At 35.3% G+C, this 17,240-nt stretch overlaps 1 protein-coding gene across 8 annotated transcripts in view; it reads left to right on the plus strand.

Moving 5' to 3' along the window:
- Positions 1-17,240, plus strand: part of CEP170 (centrosomal protein 170) — a 95,676-nt gene that overhangs the window by 59,472 nt on the left and 18,964 nt on the right. For 7 of the 8 annotated variants that reach the window (XM_077175758.1, XM_077175763.1, XM_054630023.2 and 4 more), the window contains exons 10-12: positions 1,969-2,118; positions 8,062-8,188; positions 11,006-12,814. In XM_077175758.1, the coding sequence (XP_077031873.1) occupies positions 1,969-2,118; positions 8,062-8,188; positions 11,006-12,814 (2,086 nt within the window). The remainder of the gene's footprint in view (positions 1-1,968; positions 2,119-8,061; positions 8,189-11,005; positions 12,815-17,240) is intronic. The other variant, XM_077175762.1, reaches the window with a different exon arrangement.

A 17,240-nucleotide genomic window follows, 5' to 3' on the forward strand; every position in this document is an offset into this window, starting at 1 on the left:
TTGGGTCTTAGTGATATTCATATTACCTTTCACAGAAAAAAATTAGGCAATATTCAAATTTGGTTTTGCAGCAATTTCAGTAATAGAAGAATAACAAAATTTGCTTAAACATGACTTCAGTACTAGAAAAGGTAAGACTGAAAGTGTTATTTCTGATACAGTAAAGAAATTTGACATGGTAAATGAATGTGCTGTCTGATAAAAGGAAGCAATTTATAGCAGCAGTTTGCTACTGAAGTCTAAATTAGATATGGATGTGTGGAATTCATATTTTCCTTCTGGTGCTTATGTGATAATACCAGAATTTAATTTCATTTAAAGGAACATATAAAATTCTGTAATCAATGAAAGGATGATACACAAAGAAGAAAGTCTCTGCAGAGTAGTGATATATTCAAAGAAGGGTGTTAGTGGATGGTAACTGGTTTCTATCTTCAAAAATTGCTACAACTGTACAAATCAAAAGTATATCATGAAAGCAAAAATTTAAGTTTTAACATTCTATTTTTATAAAAAGAAAACAAATGTTTTGTAAATGCTGTTAAGCAACTTCTAATCCAGAGACTCTAGAAATGATTTATGTATAAATTAAAAATTTGGGGAGCATTGCCTGAACTTTAAGGCTTTTCTCATGAGAGCAAAAAACAAATCCAGTGCATTTGAGAAAATTTCCTCAGGTCTAAGTGTAGAAATGCTGTAGCAAGGTCTTCCTGTACAGTTAGCATAAGGAGTTGAATGTCGACCGGGTGCTAACTATTATTTTTTCCTTTGTCTGCTTCTCAGAAGCTGACAACATTATGGTTTGTGGCCATCTAGTGGTGAATCCAGTTTGAAGACACTAAGCTTGTTCAGAATTGTAATAAACCAGTCCTCTAGCTTTGCTGTGCAAAACTGAATTACAGCACACTTTTGGAGAAAAAAGAATTCTCTACACCTTTTCCTATTCTGCACTAGTAGTGTTTGTTACAGGAGGATAACATCTTGAAGATGACAGAAAAAATTTTGATGTTGACTGGTAATTTTTGGCAACCAGCTTGAATGTGTGTGGGAGGTTCATTTTATTCTGTAATTTTTTAATATCTAAGTCCCTAGTAGTAAAGTAGTGAATTTATTTCTTACACAGAAATTTGAAAATTTTATAAATTACATGTTTCCAAGGTACAGATATTTTCTAAAATGTATTTGATTATACATCAATTCTGAAAGCAATTCATATTCCCTGTTTCTATGACTCATGAGAAATTTGGGAAACAGTATGGTGGTTCTCCTGCTAAAGTTCTTAATAATTGCCTTAGTAATAATGTTTTTCTAGTATTTTTTTTCTGGGCAATGTTTTTAAAATGTCATGGGAAAATTATCCTGGCTTAAGCACAGAGATTAATATAAGCATCATTAGGAAATGGAGTAATAAAAGAACTATTCCAAGTCACATCTTGGATGACATGAGTCCACATGATTCATGAGACCTGGTGGACTTTTAACATCTGCCAAATCTCCAACAGTTGAAAAACTGAAATTTTGTTTGTATTAGAGAAATAATTCAATATGCATATTAATAGCAAATGCAAGAATTTATATTTCTTATTCTCATTAGATAATAGCAAAAATCTGAAAATTTGGTCATTCTAGTTATTGGGTTTTTTCCTTAATTGGTAAAATGGGTTCTGCAATGATTTCACTTATATCTTTTGTTCCTTTCATTAAAGTGTCATTTTTTCATATCTGACCATTCCAACTAGCAGTTCTTTGAATTTTCACAATGTTGACATAGACTTCCACATTTTTTAATAATTGTTGTAGCTTCTTTTTCTATTTAATTTGTAGATTGCACTAAGGTGACAGATAAGCATAACACAATAAAACCTATTTATACTCACTATCCAGCATGCCACCATCCATCCATTAACATTGAACATTGTATCAGGATGGTATTGGGTTAATGAATGTAATGGTTTGTTTCATTTTCAGGTATTTGGAGTGGATGGCAGCCAGGATTATAATAGGCCTGTTATCAACGAGAACCAGAAAGATTTAGTAAAAGATTGGGCTATAAATTCTGCTACAGTAGTGCTGGAAGAAAAAAGACCACTGAGTACAACTGGATTTCTTGACACAGAGGTAGAATTTAATTTTTGACGGTCTTCTTTTTTCTTCCACTAAAAGAGAGCACTAAGAACTGACCAGTAAGTGTTAAACAGGAAACAAAATCTTGCCTGGAAAAGATGAACTCAGATCTATAAGTAATCTATTTCTCCTATGCCTTTATTGCATCATCAAAGCTTCTCTGTCAGAGGCAGGCATAATTCAATGTGGAGGTGTTTTTAAACTTGGCTACATTTCTACATGCAGTGACATGAGTGTATTGGAAATGTAGCAGAAGTTTCTTTCCATAACATAATTTTGCACAGTATATACTTCATGTAAGTTCTTCAGCAGAACTGAGGAAAAGCTGGTTATGTTTTATAGCCCAAAGCAAGTAACGATATTAAAATTCAGAAATAAGATGTGTGCACTTAAAGCATGATACAAAGTCATCTAGGAAAAAAAATGGTGGATAATACTTTTCAGATTTTTTCTCTGAAGCCAGTGAACTTTAGGTTTTTACATTCATGATTTAAGTTCTCCAATGAGGTGCCACTCATGACAAGTCACTTACATGATTCAGACACAGTATAACTTAATCAGCTGGTGAAAGATTAAACAGAGGAAAATGCCTGTATTGATACGTGACTTAAAATATGCACACATTATATTGATCATTTTTCATATTGAAATCTTGGGAGGCATTCTGCTATCATTGTGATGGATAAACTAGCTTGAAATGTGTCTGGAACAGAACAGGATCACAGTGGAGTGGAATCAACTGGCAACTGTAAAGAAGCACATAACACTTACTTCTAATTCCTTGGCAAATTGTTTCTGAAGTATGATCCTGTAATTTAGCAAACTTGATAGATAAGCAATTATTTTGGAAGATATTAAGAGCTTTAAGTGTTCCTGCCATGCAAATACATTGATTTTAGTATCTGTTTATTTTAGAGGTGTGTTTTCTCGTGGTTGTATTTCAGCTACTGTGAAGCTACAGTCACTGTGCCTAGACTAGTACCTTTACCTAGGTTCTCTAAGGCACTTCAAGTGAAGTATTGCCACACAGCATAGGCATATCCTGTGGAAGGTTTTTCACCTTGCTTCTTTGCACAATCTATAACCATATGCTTTCTCTCTCCTTTTTTCATGCCTTTTGCAGCACTCAGATCTTTTGTGCCTTGTCAGTTTTAAAGAGTATTGATATTTTTTCACTTTTATAATTAAATAAGCAGAAGAAGAATGTATGATTTGTTTTATTAACATAATTGGTCTTTTCAGGTGTCAACTTTGCAAATAAAAAGTTTTGTTTTTAGAAGACTGAGACTACTTCTGCAATCATACAGCAGAGTTAAGAAACCTTCTGGCAGTCATATACTAAAACTCACTTTGATTTAGGTGGAAATTACAAGAATTATGCTGCTTTTTTACTGTGACTGCTTTGCTGCGTTAAAAGGTCTTTATATAGTGGGAGAGAATAGGTTATTAGCATAATTTTAAAAATTACAAGGCATGGTGATAGGGTAAAGAAATGAAAATTACTCGGTAAGTCAAGGAGCAAACTGACATAAACAATGTGGATAGAGCAAGGATTAGTGAAGAGTTGAGGACAGATGAAAATGGAAGAAAGCTTACTAGAGAAAGTTAAAAGTAGATATTGGTTGATAGATACGTAGAAGTACAAGAGAAGCTAGTTCAGAAAATTAGAGGTGTCTTATAGGGAAATAATGGGAAAACAATAATGAGGAAAACTCCTGAGAGAAGATTGTTACATTTAAAGTGTTATTAGCAAAACTTGCACTCTGTTTAGTCAGTAGGAAGGGGAGAGGCAAATGTGTTTGATTTGTAAAGTATGTGGGTTATGTTCTCATATACAAACTTTTCTGCTTGTAGGTTTTGGAAGACTTACAGCATTACTGAGCTGCAGATCATAAGTTTATAAACCTTATTGAAGATCTTGGCTAAATAGTCAGGTAACATCAGGGTAGCTCAGTGTTCCAGTTTTGCATCCACTCAGATTGTGGGTGGAACTTACTCCAGCTGTCCATCACAGTTATTCCTGTACATGATTAGCAGAATGAGGTGAATTCAGAGCATGATTGGCATAGAAAAAGCAAAGAATAAAAATCTAAGATATTTCTATTTAAAAAAAATGGGAAAAGTGGCCTGGGAAATTGTGAGGATTTCATAGAAATAGTTTACAGAATCACAGAATAGTTAGGGTTGGAGGACACTCTGGAGACCATGCAGTCCAACCCTGCTGCAAGGCAGGACAGGGTTGTCTAGAGTCACTTCAGGGGGTGAAAGCTTATTCTGAACTTAAATATCTTAGCTTTACAGGGGTTTTGAAGTATCATTAATAAAATGCTTGGAAATGCTTTACTTGTTCAAGAAGTTTTCAACTTTTTCTTTGATAGAACAGTCTTTAAATACTTTGGAGTAGTGTATGTCAAAAATAAAGTAAAATGCAGAGTGAGTGTCTTGACACAGTTGAACTGAGCCTGAATACACTGGTTCTTGCCTTTTCAGTGATTACATATAGGCAATGAAAACACTAAATCCATCTATTTAAAATATTTAAATGTTCTTATTTTCTACATTATAAGCTGCCACTTGCCAACCAAGATAAGTGTAATTAAAGAAAAAAAATGAAGTAAATGGAGAACAAAGAGAATATTATTATTGTTGTTGTTCTTGTTATTTGTTCTTACCCATGAGTTTGGTTAATAAAAATACTGCAGGCATTTGGGCTATGACCTATCCCTCCAACTTCCATTTAATTTTCAGTGGTCAGTTGTCTGTGTTAAACATGGTTCTTGAATAATGGTTTATCAGCATTGTGTTTGATGTGCTTCAGTTTTTTGGTTGATTTGGGGTTTGTTTGGGGATTTGGTTTTTTGGGTTTTTTTGTAAGACAAAAGCTTAGAAACCTGGTTCTTCATCTGTGGAGTCATCAATGCCATTGACTACATGTTCTGTTGCTGTTTTAAATGCCTATTTTGTCTTTCCCACTGAAGATCAGATAAATAATACTACTGACATTCTGAATATTGAATTTCATTCATGTAAATATTTGCTATATTGCTTCTTAGAAGTGGAGAATTTAGAGGCTGTATTTCTTTTTGTTTGTCCTCTCAAATTACTCCAACTTTATGTCTTGTAGAACAATCCATTTAGTTTGAAGTTTGATACTTACTTTTTTTTGAACTTAGATGCTATACTGAAATGTAGGCTGATGTTTCACCAATATCACAGGGCTGTGAAAAGGCAAACAGGACCCTTGAATACCCAGGAAATGCTTTACCAGCAGCAAAGGGCAATGTTATCACCATGGTGAAGCTTCCCCTGTAATAATAGCACTAGAACTGTTAACATTCTTGGTTGAGAAGGGTGGATACGAGTCTAGAGAAGGTACAAAGTCTACTCAGATTGTAACAGGAATGGAGATTTACCTTACAAGAACAGATCAGTGCTGTTCAATTAGTCTGGCAAAGTAACAGCTGAGATGGATGCAATTGCTGGGTTTTCATGTATAAATGGAGTAACTGTAATAGAAGAGAAAAAGAACTGTTAAAGATAGGTGTCAGTGTTGTTCCAGGAATAACTTGAAGACATTGCCTGTAAATAAGTCGGGTATGGAAATGTGTAAAAAGATCATCACCCTAGAGGCATATGGTTCTGAAGCAGGTATAGTGAGAAGAACTGCTTTCAAGGCAGCAATTTCTGAAAAGATGAAATAATATGATTCTTACAACTTGAACTGTCTTGAGTTATGTGTCTGAAAAGACATCTAATTTTTTAATTAAGTTTATTCATATTATTGAAATTTATTAAATAAAAAAAAGTTAATCTGCTCTGAAATGCCAAGAGCTGGACATGCTTTTAGGTGTAATGTGTGTATGCTGTGGATTTTTTTCAGATGTGGAGCCTGAAGCCCTAAAATTTCAGGCTGAACAATAAGCTCACAGAAATCCATTGTTACATTTTTGAAAGATTTCTTACTCCTATTGAAAGATTTCTTACTCACTTTGTATGTGAGTAAGAAATGTGAGATAAGCATAAGAGAAAGCAGATTTAACACAAAGGTAAAAGGCTGGTATCTCACAGATAAACCCAGTTTTTCTGAAATACTAGGAAATTGCTTTTGGTATTCAAGAGAAAATTTGGAGGATTGTGTACTTGAGAGCCTGTAAGATGCCAGTTGATATGGGTTATAGGAAGAATATTTGGATATCTGAACGTGACTTTTTAGATATGTGTTTTATAAACCTTACACCTTCTGGATGTGCTTAAACTAGTATGAAAAGAAACAGTGTATTTTTGATATTATTTATGCTTCTATACACAGAGACCTGGCAAAGCACACATTTACATTCACTGCTATGTAGAAACCGTTTTTTGGCAGTGTCATTACAAGAGAAGATAATTTATCATGTTGTTTCACGGCAGTTAATCTGCAAAATCTTAGTATGTTTCTCCATTTTGAAGTAGAATTCAGATTCTGACACACACCTGTGTCTCAGAAATTCATCAGGTGGTACAGAAGGAACTAGTTGAAATTTTCTGTTGCAAAGATGATTGGGACATCTATCATGTTTGGATTTGGCTATAATTAGTTGTTTTATTAGATAGAAGTTCACTAGTACAGATTGGAAAAGAGAGATTAGTGATAGGAAAGAAAAATGAGGTTTTGGTAGTTGCATTAATGCAGTGTGTTTTTTGTAATATTCTTACTGGCACCTCACATTGTCTTCAGAAATGCCCATAAATAACAAAAACACTGAATTGCCTTCCTTTGCTATTGTTATACTTGAATTTTATAGCATTTTGATTTTAAAAAATTAATTCAAAATATGGAAATTTGTATAATTGTTCAAAAAAATTACCTGCTGCATCTCTTATATAGTACATTCATGATATTCTGGAAGAGATTCATGATGTTGCACTTGCTTGCACTAACAGGAGAAATTCAAGATTGTCAATTCAAGCTTTTCAAATGTCTGAGTAACTTTTAATTTGAAAGAAGTTGTCATATAGTAGGTGACATTTTTCACCATTTTAGTTCTGCTCCATAAATTTTATAGAATGGATAGTGTTGTTTCCTGGTCAAAGACTAGAATCCAAGACTTGTCAAGACATTAGGCAGAAATCAGTGTTTTGAGCAGAAGTGCAAAGATTTGAAGGGCTGGTGATGTTTTTTGGAGATGTAAGGAAGAGAGACTGCTAAGATATTTGATAGGACAGTAACATTGTACTATAATTAGAAATCAGATTTTGAAAAAAGGATGCTTTAGTAACACAAGTAGATGATTTAATTCTATGCTTTTCTTACATTTTAAAAATTTTCAAGATTTCAAAAGGCATACCATCAAGAAAAAAATTAATTTCCTTTCTGGTTTAGGTGCAAAAACATTGTATAATACTGATGACATTGACTTCATTGTTATGCAGTAGGATGGTTTAGAACTAATCTTTGCTTCTTTTTTTGTTTAGGCCAAACAAATAATCTGAGCTTCCTTTCCTTTCCATCATAAGTTATTACTCTTTCAGTCCTTAAGGTAGTCTTTCTGTAATGAAGTAAATACAATATTCCATCTGGACAAGAGGGTCTTCTAAACCGGTAAAATGTCACTTTCTTGTCTTCCTGAAGCACATTTTTAATTTTTTAACACACCCCCACATCCCATGTACTTTTTCTGCACTTCTGAGCGGAGGATTGAAATAACCTGATCTTTAGAACTAGCACATGTTCTGATACATTTTATAGAGGTTTTGGTGTTTAAATATACTGATTCAGCAGCTATGTAGATTTTGTTTATTGTTTGCCATTCTAAAATTTATTGAGGTAAACTATTTTTTTCAACCTTCTCCAGGAAAATAGTGTCTGACCTGTCTATTCAGGAAAAGCCTGGAAAGATGACATGCTTTTTTATCCAACAGTTATAATTTTTCTTCTGATGTTTTTTTCCTTCTTAGGAAGGCTCTGCTAACCCTGGAAGTAAACGTTGGGTGTCACAGTGGGCCAGTTTGGCTGCTAATCACACGCGTCATGACCAAGATGACTTGAGATTGGAGTCCTCTGTGCCTGCTCCATTAGAAAATGGTATTAAAAACTGTTCTTATTGTCATAATTTATGCTGAAAAACCTGTGAAAGGGAGAAAAGAATGATTGAGTACTGTACTTAATCACTTTTTTACTCCTAATGCCTCAATTTCACGTGAGATTCTTCTGTGTCATTGAGTAGAAGCAGCATAAAAACAAGCTCAGCAGTAGTGGTGTCTGCATGGTAGTTGAGTGCCAGTATTACACTGAATGGTACTAAAACAGGAGAGTTTATAAACTGTTTTTATTAGAGAATAATATTAGAGATATTAGAGAAACTTTAATTTAAATACAGTTTGGGTTGGTCCGCATAGTATGTTTCTTTCTTAGTCTAAATTGGACTTCATGGTAATGATTATTAAACAATCCAACCTGAGACACTTCATCTGAAGCATAGCATCCTTTCCTTATATTGGAAATACAGAAGACCTTTGATATTTCTTGAAAAACCCAGAAACTTTCTCTTTAGCAATGAGCAACCTTATCTCCCTTTCTTGTGAGTGCCAGATGTTCAGGGCATGTCTCTCCATAGTTTAATTATTCACATTTGTGATTTTGAAATGGTTTATTCTTTAATATCTACAATCTTGACTATAAACTTCTCTTCTGCTTTTTTCTTCCTGCAAATTTCACTTTAGAGGTTGTGATCATCTTTGGGAGAAGTTGTACAAAGAAGTTTTGCTTTTGGTGTTGCATAATGCATGAATCTGTACCAATGCGTGAAAAAATTCTTATCAGTGACTGCTGCTCTGTTGTAGCTTTTCCTCCACTCATAAGCATTGAACTTGGCCTAGGATACTGAAAGTCAAAGGAGATGGAAAGGGGTAAAATTAAATTATCTGATACACGCAGAATAATGGAAATCAAGAGCAAATTTTGCACTATTTGAAAGGATTGGGTGTGTACATACAGACCCTTAAAATCATTGCTATTGAGACTGATTCTTTGGGTGGTTAATTGGGAGCTTTGGTAGTCTTTTGTGTTCTGTAGTTTTAAATGGTCACTTTCAGATGAGGCACTACTAGGATCTTTCTTCTTTGGAGAGGTAAAGACTTTTTTTACCATTATGAGAACTAAGGTAAGAGTTAAAGGGAAGTAGCATACCTGCTCTGCAAGAACTCTAAAATGCTAAAGGGGAGATAAAGCATTCAAAGCACCAAAGGTGTAATAAGAATAAAATTTAGTACGTACATCTAAAAACCAATTCAGAAAGGATGTCTTGTTGACTTAGATGCCTGTATCTTCTTTAAAAATCTTTGTATTTAAACTTCACATAACACATACTTACAACATGTAGTTGCTAAACAACTCCATGCCTTTTTTTTTCTAAAGGCAGTTTGAAATTCACCAGGAAGCAAGTCACATGCATATATATGTACTAAATATTTGATCTAGTAGTCGTGTCTGAGAGAAGTCAGTCTTCACAGATGGCAATCATAAAGATTTTCATTAAACCTTCAATTTGTTTCGTAATTTTCAAGAAAAAAAACAGTCCTGGAATTAGAAAATCTTGCTTAGATTTCAGAGGTACTTACTGTTTCTCAAATTAGTATCTTAACATAGATTATAGAAAAAAAACAACTGTGAGTCATTTTGCATTCTTCATCAAAGGTGTGACACTGCAAAGAGAAAAGATAAATTGAAGAGCATGGATAGAAAGTAGCAGGTATACATACACCATGATGGTTGATATTCAATTAATTGCTTAGAGGATTCTTGCAGAGAGAGAAACCCTATACTCCAGTTCTTACTCCTGGAGCAACCAATGTTGGTGGCAAGCTGTGATAGGAAAGTCTCAACAGGGTGTGCAGAGCAGTTGCTTATAGATCTCTCCTGGCAAGAAAGGGATTTGACAGATGTGTGTTACTAAATGTGTCACATTATATTGCAACAGCAGACAAATGAACTGCAAAAAGAATTTTTTCTATTCAAGTATTCAAAGTCAGGGCAATTTATAGAGCAATTTAAATCACTTTTGAGTAATAAAGGCTTGTTTCTGACAGCACAACTGCTGTGTTTGTTAAATGGGCAAAGAGGGCACAGTCATCATCACTGTGGAAAAATAAATCTTGGTTTCTGAAACACTTACTCCTTGCAACAGTCCATGGGATGCCTATGCTTTTCTGATGATGGAGCATTCATTCTGTGTACACTGAGAATGCAGTGAAAGTGCTTTAGCACTAATACTGCATTCTTTTGATGATTTGTATACAAAGCATTGCTGCTGCATTTCCATGCATTTTTATACTACAGTGTCTTGTTTGGGATAAAAACATTATTTTTGCTTTTTCAGCCATAGTAATTTCTTTGTTCATGAATGGGGCTTTTCAATATTGCTGAGAAGTGTCTCCCAGCACTGCAGATTCTTGCCTGAATGAGGCAAGGCCTCACAGGGAGAGGCTGTAGTCTGTCCATGAGACAGACCTCAAGCTGTGGAACAGGCAGGTAGGGAGGAAGAAGGAGAATCTTACTCTTTTTGGTAGTTTTGAAATCTGGTCCTAAAGGTGTTTAGGAATGTAAGACTTGCTTTCCACTTCCTGTTGTAATGGTGTGCTAATTGATATAACAGTGATTTCTGACCTATTTTAACCTACTGTGAGATCATAAAAACTTAGTATGATTCAGCTGGCTAAAAGAGTTCATTAAATGTTTTTCTACATGTCTAAATATAATTGATCTTGTCACAGAACAGCAGGATGGACTGATGACTTTTTCAGTTCTATGTTGTATTAGCCTTATGCAGTCTTAAACATTTAATCTTTCTATTTGCCTTGCTGTTGAATGTCTTCTCAAATATTTTTTCTCTTTCATGTTTAGACACAGACATCAGTGAGTCTGGTATTTCTGTAAGAAGTGCTGGTTCAGCTGCTTCTCTGACCAGCCAAGGTGAGCGAAAGAGGAGGACACTTCCACAGCTTCCCATAGAAGAGAAAGTAAATGAAAATTTAAAACCAAAAACTGTATCTCATCAGAGGTCAGAAATAGGTGAAAAGCAAGACACTGAACTTCAAGAAAAAGAAACTCCAGCTCGTGCCTCAGATGCTAAGTCAAGCAGAACAATGAATGGTCTTTCACCCAAAGCTACTGGAGACAAAGTGTTTTCTTTTCCCAGCTCTTCTAGTAAAGAGAGAGTTGAAACTGGCAGAGAAACTTCTGTGGTGAAACAAGCTTTAGCAAAAATTCAACAGCAAGAAAGAAAGGAGCAAGGACAGTGGGCACCTTCAAAATTATCCTCTACAAAATCTGCTGCAAACCAGATTGAGAAAGGTAGGGAGGAGATTGTTATGTCACCCAAAACTTTGGATAATCAAGAAAATGCTCCCGGACATGTTACAGATAAAGCAGAAATTAAATTGGCACAGATTGAGGGAAAAAGAAGAAAAAATGAGGAAATCATTAGAGGACAAAGTCCTAAAGTACTTGCAGGAGATAAAAAGGAATCTTCAAAACCCTTAGTGAGGCAAGGTAGCTTTACTATAGATAAGCCTAGCACAAATATACCTATAGAACTTATTCCTCACATTAATAAGCAGAGTGGTTCTGCTGCCCCTTTAGTATCTGCAAACAGGTTACGTGACAGAAGTGATTCGATGGACACCGATTCCAGTATAGACACAACACTAATTTTAAAAGACACAGAAGCTGTAATGGCTTTCCTTGAAGCTAAATTGCGTGAAGAAAATAAAACTGATGAAGGTCCTGACACTCCTAGTTATAACAGAGATAACTCCATATCACCAGAATCAGATGTCGATACGGCCAGCACAATCAGTCTAGTTACTGGTGACACTGAAAGAAAATCCACACAGAAGCGGAAGAGCTTTACAAACTTATATAAAGATAGATGTTCCACTGGTTCCCCTTCAAAAGATGTTTTAAAATCTTCTACAAGTGCTAGAGAAAAGATTGAAAAGAAAACTAAGAGTCGATCTTCAGATGGTGGGTCTAGAGCTGACGCTCGCAAAACGGTGCAATCCAGTGGAAGAATGAGGCAACCATCAGTAGATTTAACAGATGATGACCAAACATCCAGTGTACCTCATTCTGCCATTTCTGATATCCTATCATCTGACCAGGAAAACTACTCTGGCAAATCACATGGAAGAGTTCCTTTCGCCTCAGCAGATGAACTTGTACATTCCAAGATGGAAGGAAAGTCAGCTAAATCAAAAACCTCTCCTGTTGGACTTGGGCAGTCCAGTAAATCTACCACTCTTCCAAGACCTCGTCCCACAAGGACTTCTCTGTTGCGCAGAGCCCGCCTTGGTGAAGTCTCAGATAGCGAGCTTGCCGACGCCGACAAGGCTTCGGTCGCTTCCGAAGTGTCCACTACGAGTTCTACGTCAAAACCTCCGTCGGGGAGGAGAAACATTTCCAGAATAGACTTACTGGCCCAGCCTCGCAGGAATCGACTCGGCTCTTTATCAGCACGCAGCGACTCTGAAGCAACAATAACTAGGAGCACTGCCTCGCCGCGTACCCCAGACGCAATCATCAGAAGTGGGTCAAGGCTGATCTCAGGAGGAGACAGTGCTAAAGTTTCTGCTAGAACTCGAGCCAATAGCATTTCTCGACTTTCAGATTCAAAATCCAAATCCTTGGCTTCGGCTCATAATTCTCCCTCAGGTATGTGAGATTATTTGAAATAATTTTGTACAATACTAGATGCTTTTAACATGTCGATTTTTAAAAGAAATTGTTTAAGAAACCACTCTTATGAAACTGTTGAGTTTTAGTTGATGCAGTCTTTTTTCTTTGGAGTAAGAGGCTTCCATGGCATTGTAGAGGCTTCTCCTTTAAAATCATAAAGCCAAGAAACTGTAATCCTTCAATTCTTTGGATATGTTTTCATCTTGAAACCACTAGGAACTGAATTGGGACAGTCAAATGCATCAACAATAATTCGTTTTAGTGCAAAAACAGTCAAAAGATCTCTTTGCTCAAATCATGGTAGTAGAAGTTCAGGTCAGCAACACTATTTAGTACATAGGAGATATTTATTTATAAGTTAGGCTTGTAAATAGGCAATCAGAGATTTTTTGATAAGAATAATAACGTTGAAGTAATGAATTGAAAAACTATGTACTACCTAACTAAATATCATCAAGAAATGTCTTTTAAAGGGTTTGCCTTATCTTGGATTATTTCCCATTTTGTGTTCCAAATCATGGCGATTTATGAGTCCATCATGATTTCCAGATCATGTTGATCTTCTTTTGCGTGGTGGCTATTCTACCTTGTCTTACATTTGGAAGGAAAAATCCGCACAGTCTACGAATTTTAACCTACTATTCTGTTAGAAGTTAACATAGCATTCTTAGTGCAAGCAGTGTTGGAGCTGGTAGGTTTTTTCAACAGCAATATTAAAGCTATCAAAATAAAATGTGGTAATTATAAAAAAGTGAACTTTCTTGTGAAATGAGTATTTAAAATAAATGTCTGCTTGCTTTTAGAATTGTCATGCTAGCAGCTTTACCATATTTGCAGTCAATCCACAGTCTCAGAATAAAATTGAGTAGCTTCCAGTGATGTAGTGCTCTGGAATTTTGCTACATCCCATTCAGACTTGATATAAGCCACTGTGATACTTAATTTCCCACACTCCTGCTGTCTTTCTGTTGCTTGCATATCATAAGTGGACCATGTCAGGATTCTTAGCACTGTATATTCCCCAGGTACTTAGTTTTGCTGTGTCATTTATTGGCTTAATATAAATTTCTGCTGAGATACACTGCTGAATTGTAGAGTTGACTCTGTGTGATTCTATGACAGGTGTCTACAAAGGTACCCAAAACAGATGACCCTTCAAATAAAAATTTAGTCTTTCCTTGTCAGATATAATTGGAAAAGCAGCATGTTTTCAATTTTAATCAAAATTTTGAATTGTCAATGCAGCCTGAAAGGTGGCAATGCTAGGGTAGGGAAGTGTCAGTTAAGGCTTCCATATATTTATTTTAATAATGAATACTAGTTTACATTATGATAATGCTGATTTCTGGAAGGGTAAAGCCCAGATTTTTTTTTCACTTGACTACTTTTGTTTTTCACAAAACTCTGTATGAACTTTGAGTTTTGTGTCCATGTGAGGTATTGCAGGCTTCCTAGACTTCCCAGGTTGCTGCATTGAAGTGGTTTGCTGCTTCTGTTAAGGGAAGTGAGTGTATCTTTCTCTTCTCACTCTATTAATCTATCATTTTATCGTCTTTGCTAAATGTTCATTTTTCCATGTCCCACAGTAAAAGTTTACTGTAGCTTACATAAAACACTGTTTTCAAGAGAGAAAAGGTGCCATCTTCTCATGGGTACCCCAACATAATAATCTAGGTAATTTTAAAAGACCATTGTTAGAAAAATCTACAGTAGTAGTAGCTTCTGTCTTATAAAACTGTATCAGTTAATATATATCAATGGAGAAGTCCATGACTATAAGGGCCAGAATCTGAAAGTAATTAATGAAGCAGTCAGGTACTTTCAAAACAAAATCATTGCTAAATAAACCGATTAAGTCTTGTTAATACATAAGTAAAAAATATTATTACTGCTGTTTTGGATCTAGAGTTCTGAATTTCGTCTGTATCAGTAACATTATTGTATAATTTTTTTACTGATTTATTTTGGTTATTCTTTAGGAAAATTTGAATTGCTTTGAAAGTGGTGTAACCTTCTAGTGTATATAGGAGTATATGTATAAATGCATCTCCAACTACATATAGGCCACTTTTAATTCCTCAATTTAATTTTGTTTCTAGAAAAGTCAACGATTAATTTTAGCACTTTTGGAAAGTACTAATGAAGTGCTTGACTAAAGCACCTCAGCTGTTCGGATATGTTTTACTTCAGGCACATATAATCAAGGTGTGACAGGAATGGATTTTCTTCTCTCCCTGGACATAGAAAGACTGGAAAATGAATGATTATTACCACTATTGGGTTGGGGATTTTGTTTCCTTTACCAGAGGACTAGCTTCTCTCAAAATGTTAAATATGTTCCATGGGTTATCTCATCAGAGGTCAGTTAACACTACCACATTGTAGATCAGTAAACACTGGCAGCCTCTTAAATCCAGCCCACAAAGAGCAAGTTATTTCTGAATTTCCCAAATCAATGTTCAGACACATATACCTGTAAAAAGAAAGCAAGAATAAGGTGTAGTTTCTGGATTTTTTTTATTGTCTTGTACTTCATGTGGATGAATTGCAATATGATAGAGCTAAAATTATCAGAGCTAGCAGCAAGTCTGTAATTTCAAGAATCATTTCTAATCCTTGATGCAGTGAAGTATTGCTTACTTTTATATGAAAGGGCAAGCAGATAAATGCAACAGCTAGGGTGAGAACTGTTAGCATTGAAGTCATTCCCAGAGTGTTTCTGGGGTAGGAGGCTTGATAACTGAGAACACTGTGAAGACACATGAAGCAGAATTAGTAACTTTATAGCACAAGCAGTGAAAGGTCTGGTGAAGGCACTGCCTCATCAAACAGTAGAGTGTGATCAATAAAAACAGAGGAGCCCAAAGACCTATTTTCACAACAAGAGAGGGAAATTGAAGATGATGTTACAGAAGGAGCTGTGTGTCAGGAATACAAACGGCAGGATCAGCCGTGCGAAGCTGCTAAGCTGCAACTGTAAAATTGGGCATTGAGTCAGAACAGAGAGACCTTGAGCAGCCAGCTGTGTTTGGCAGCTCTGCTGCCTTGCTGACCTAGCTGTCATTGCACATAGCTGGCAGATAGGTTGATCAAAGCTGTTGAGGTAACTGTGGGGGAAAAGAAATTGATAATTGAGAAAAAACAGCCCTTACTAAGTAGATTTTAGTAGTAGGAGCTTGGAAACGGATGCACCTTGAGAAGTCAATGCCTCAATCAGAGTAGAATACATTCTAAGTAGTATAAGGAATATATTCAATAAAATTTATTCTCATATCTTTGAAGTGAGAGTATGTTGTCCAAATCACCAAACTTACCAGCTTAATGATTGTCAGGACATTATATTTCTCACAGAGTAGTCACTAAATTAGGTTTGAGTGCTGATTATTTTAGCCAGGGTTTTGGAGGATTTTCTAGTTAATGGTACTGGTATTCACAGTCTTTGGTGTCTGAGATAAGCAACTGCACAACAGCTTTCAGAAATGTACATAAACTACAGTGGCATTTTGGGCCTGCATAATTTAAAGATAGTATTAAAAGCATATATATGCAAATGTATAGCTACCTCACTGGGAAACATGCTTGGATATGCTTGTCATGAATTTCACAACTTTGAGATTTTTACCACTAGGCCTACAGTAACTTTGTCCTCATATTAAACACATTGATCATATGTAACACCCCAACATTTCAAGGCCTTAAAATGTAATGGTCTTAAAATTAGGGGTTTTATGATACTACGTAATGTTACAAATGATTGTTAATTATTTCATTTCAGTTAGTATCTCTGAAATGTTTAAACCTTTACAAAATTCAGTATTTTTGATTGAAAGTATAATCTTTTCCTAAAAAAGTGTGGGTGGAAAAGAGGACCTAAGACTAATTTCATAAATATATTTTATTTAAGCAAATGCTTCTAATCTGAATGTTTTAAATTGAATTAACGTGATAAAACACTATTTTGTACACAGAGAAATCCAAGCTTCTCCCAGACCCAGACCCTGATGTTGAAACTTACAGTGGTAGAGTACTAGAAATCAAATCTGTTTCTGATATTTCACTTCTCATTCAATTTTTAGTTTTTAAATATATTATTACATATGCTCATTGTACAGTGCTGAGTTGCTGAAGTATCTCACTTGAGAGATTTTAACATAAATTTTATAATTATTTTAAAGACTATAATTCTAACTGGGAAAAAGAATTTAAACAAAAAGGGATGAAAAAATGTGGGCCCAACTCATAAATCTCTTTGGACTTTGGTCACGCATTGCTTGCATGCTGTTGGTGGGAAAATGTACTTTTTCTGCTCATGTTTTATTTCCCTAAGATCAAACAACTTTGAAGCCTCCAAAAAAGAGATCAGAAAGTGATTGGAGAGACATTGTTACTTTCCACAAGAAAG

Source organism: Agelaius phoeniceus, chromosome 3, assembly GCF_051311805.1.
Source record: "Agelaius phoeniceus isolate bAgePho1 chromosome 3, bAgePho1.hap1, whole genome shotgun sequence".
NCBI classification, from domain to species: Eukaryota; Metazoa; Chordata; class Aves; order Passeriformes; family Icteridae; genus Agelaius; species Agelaius phoeniceus.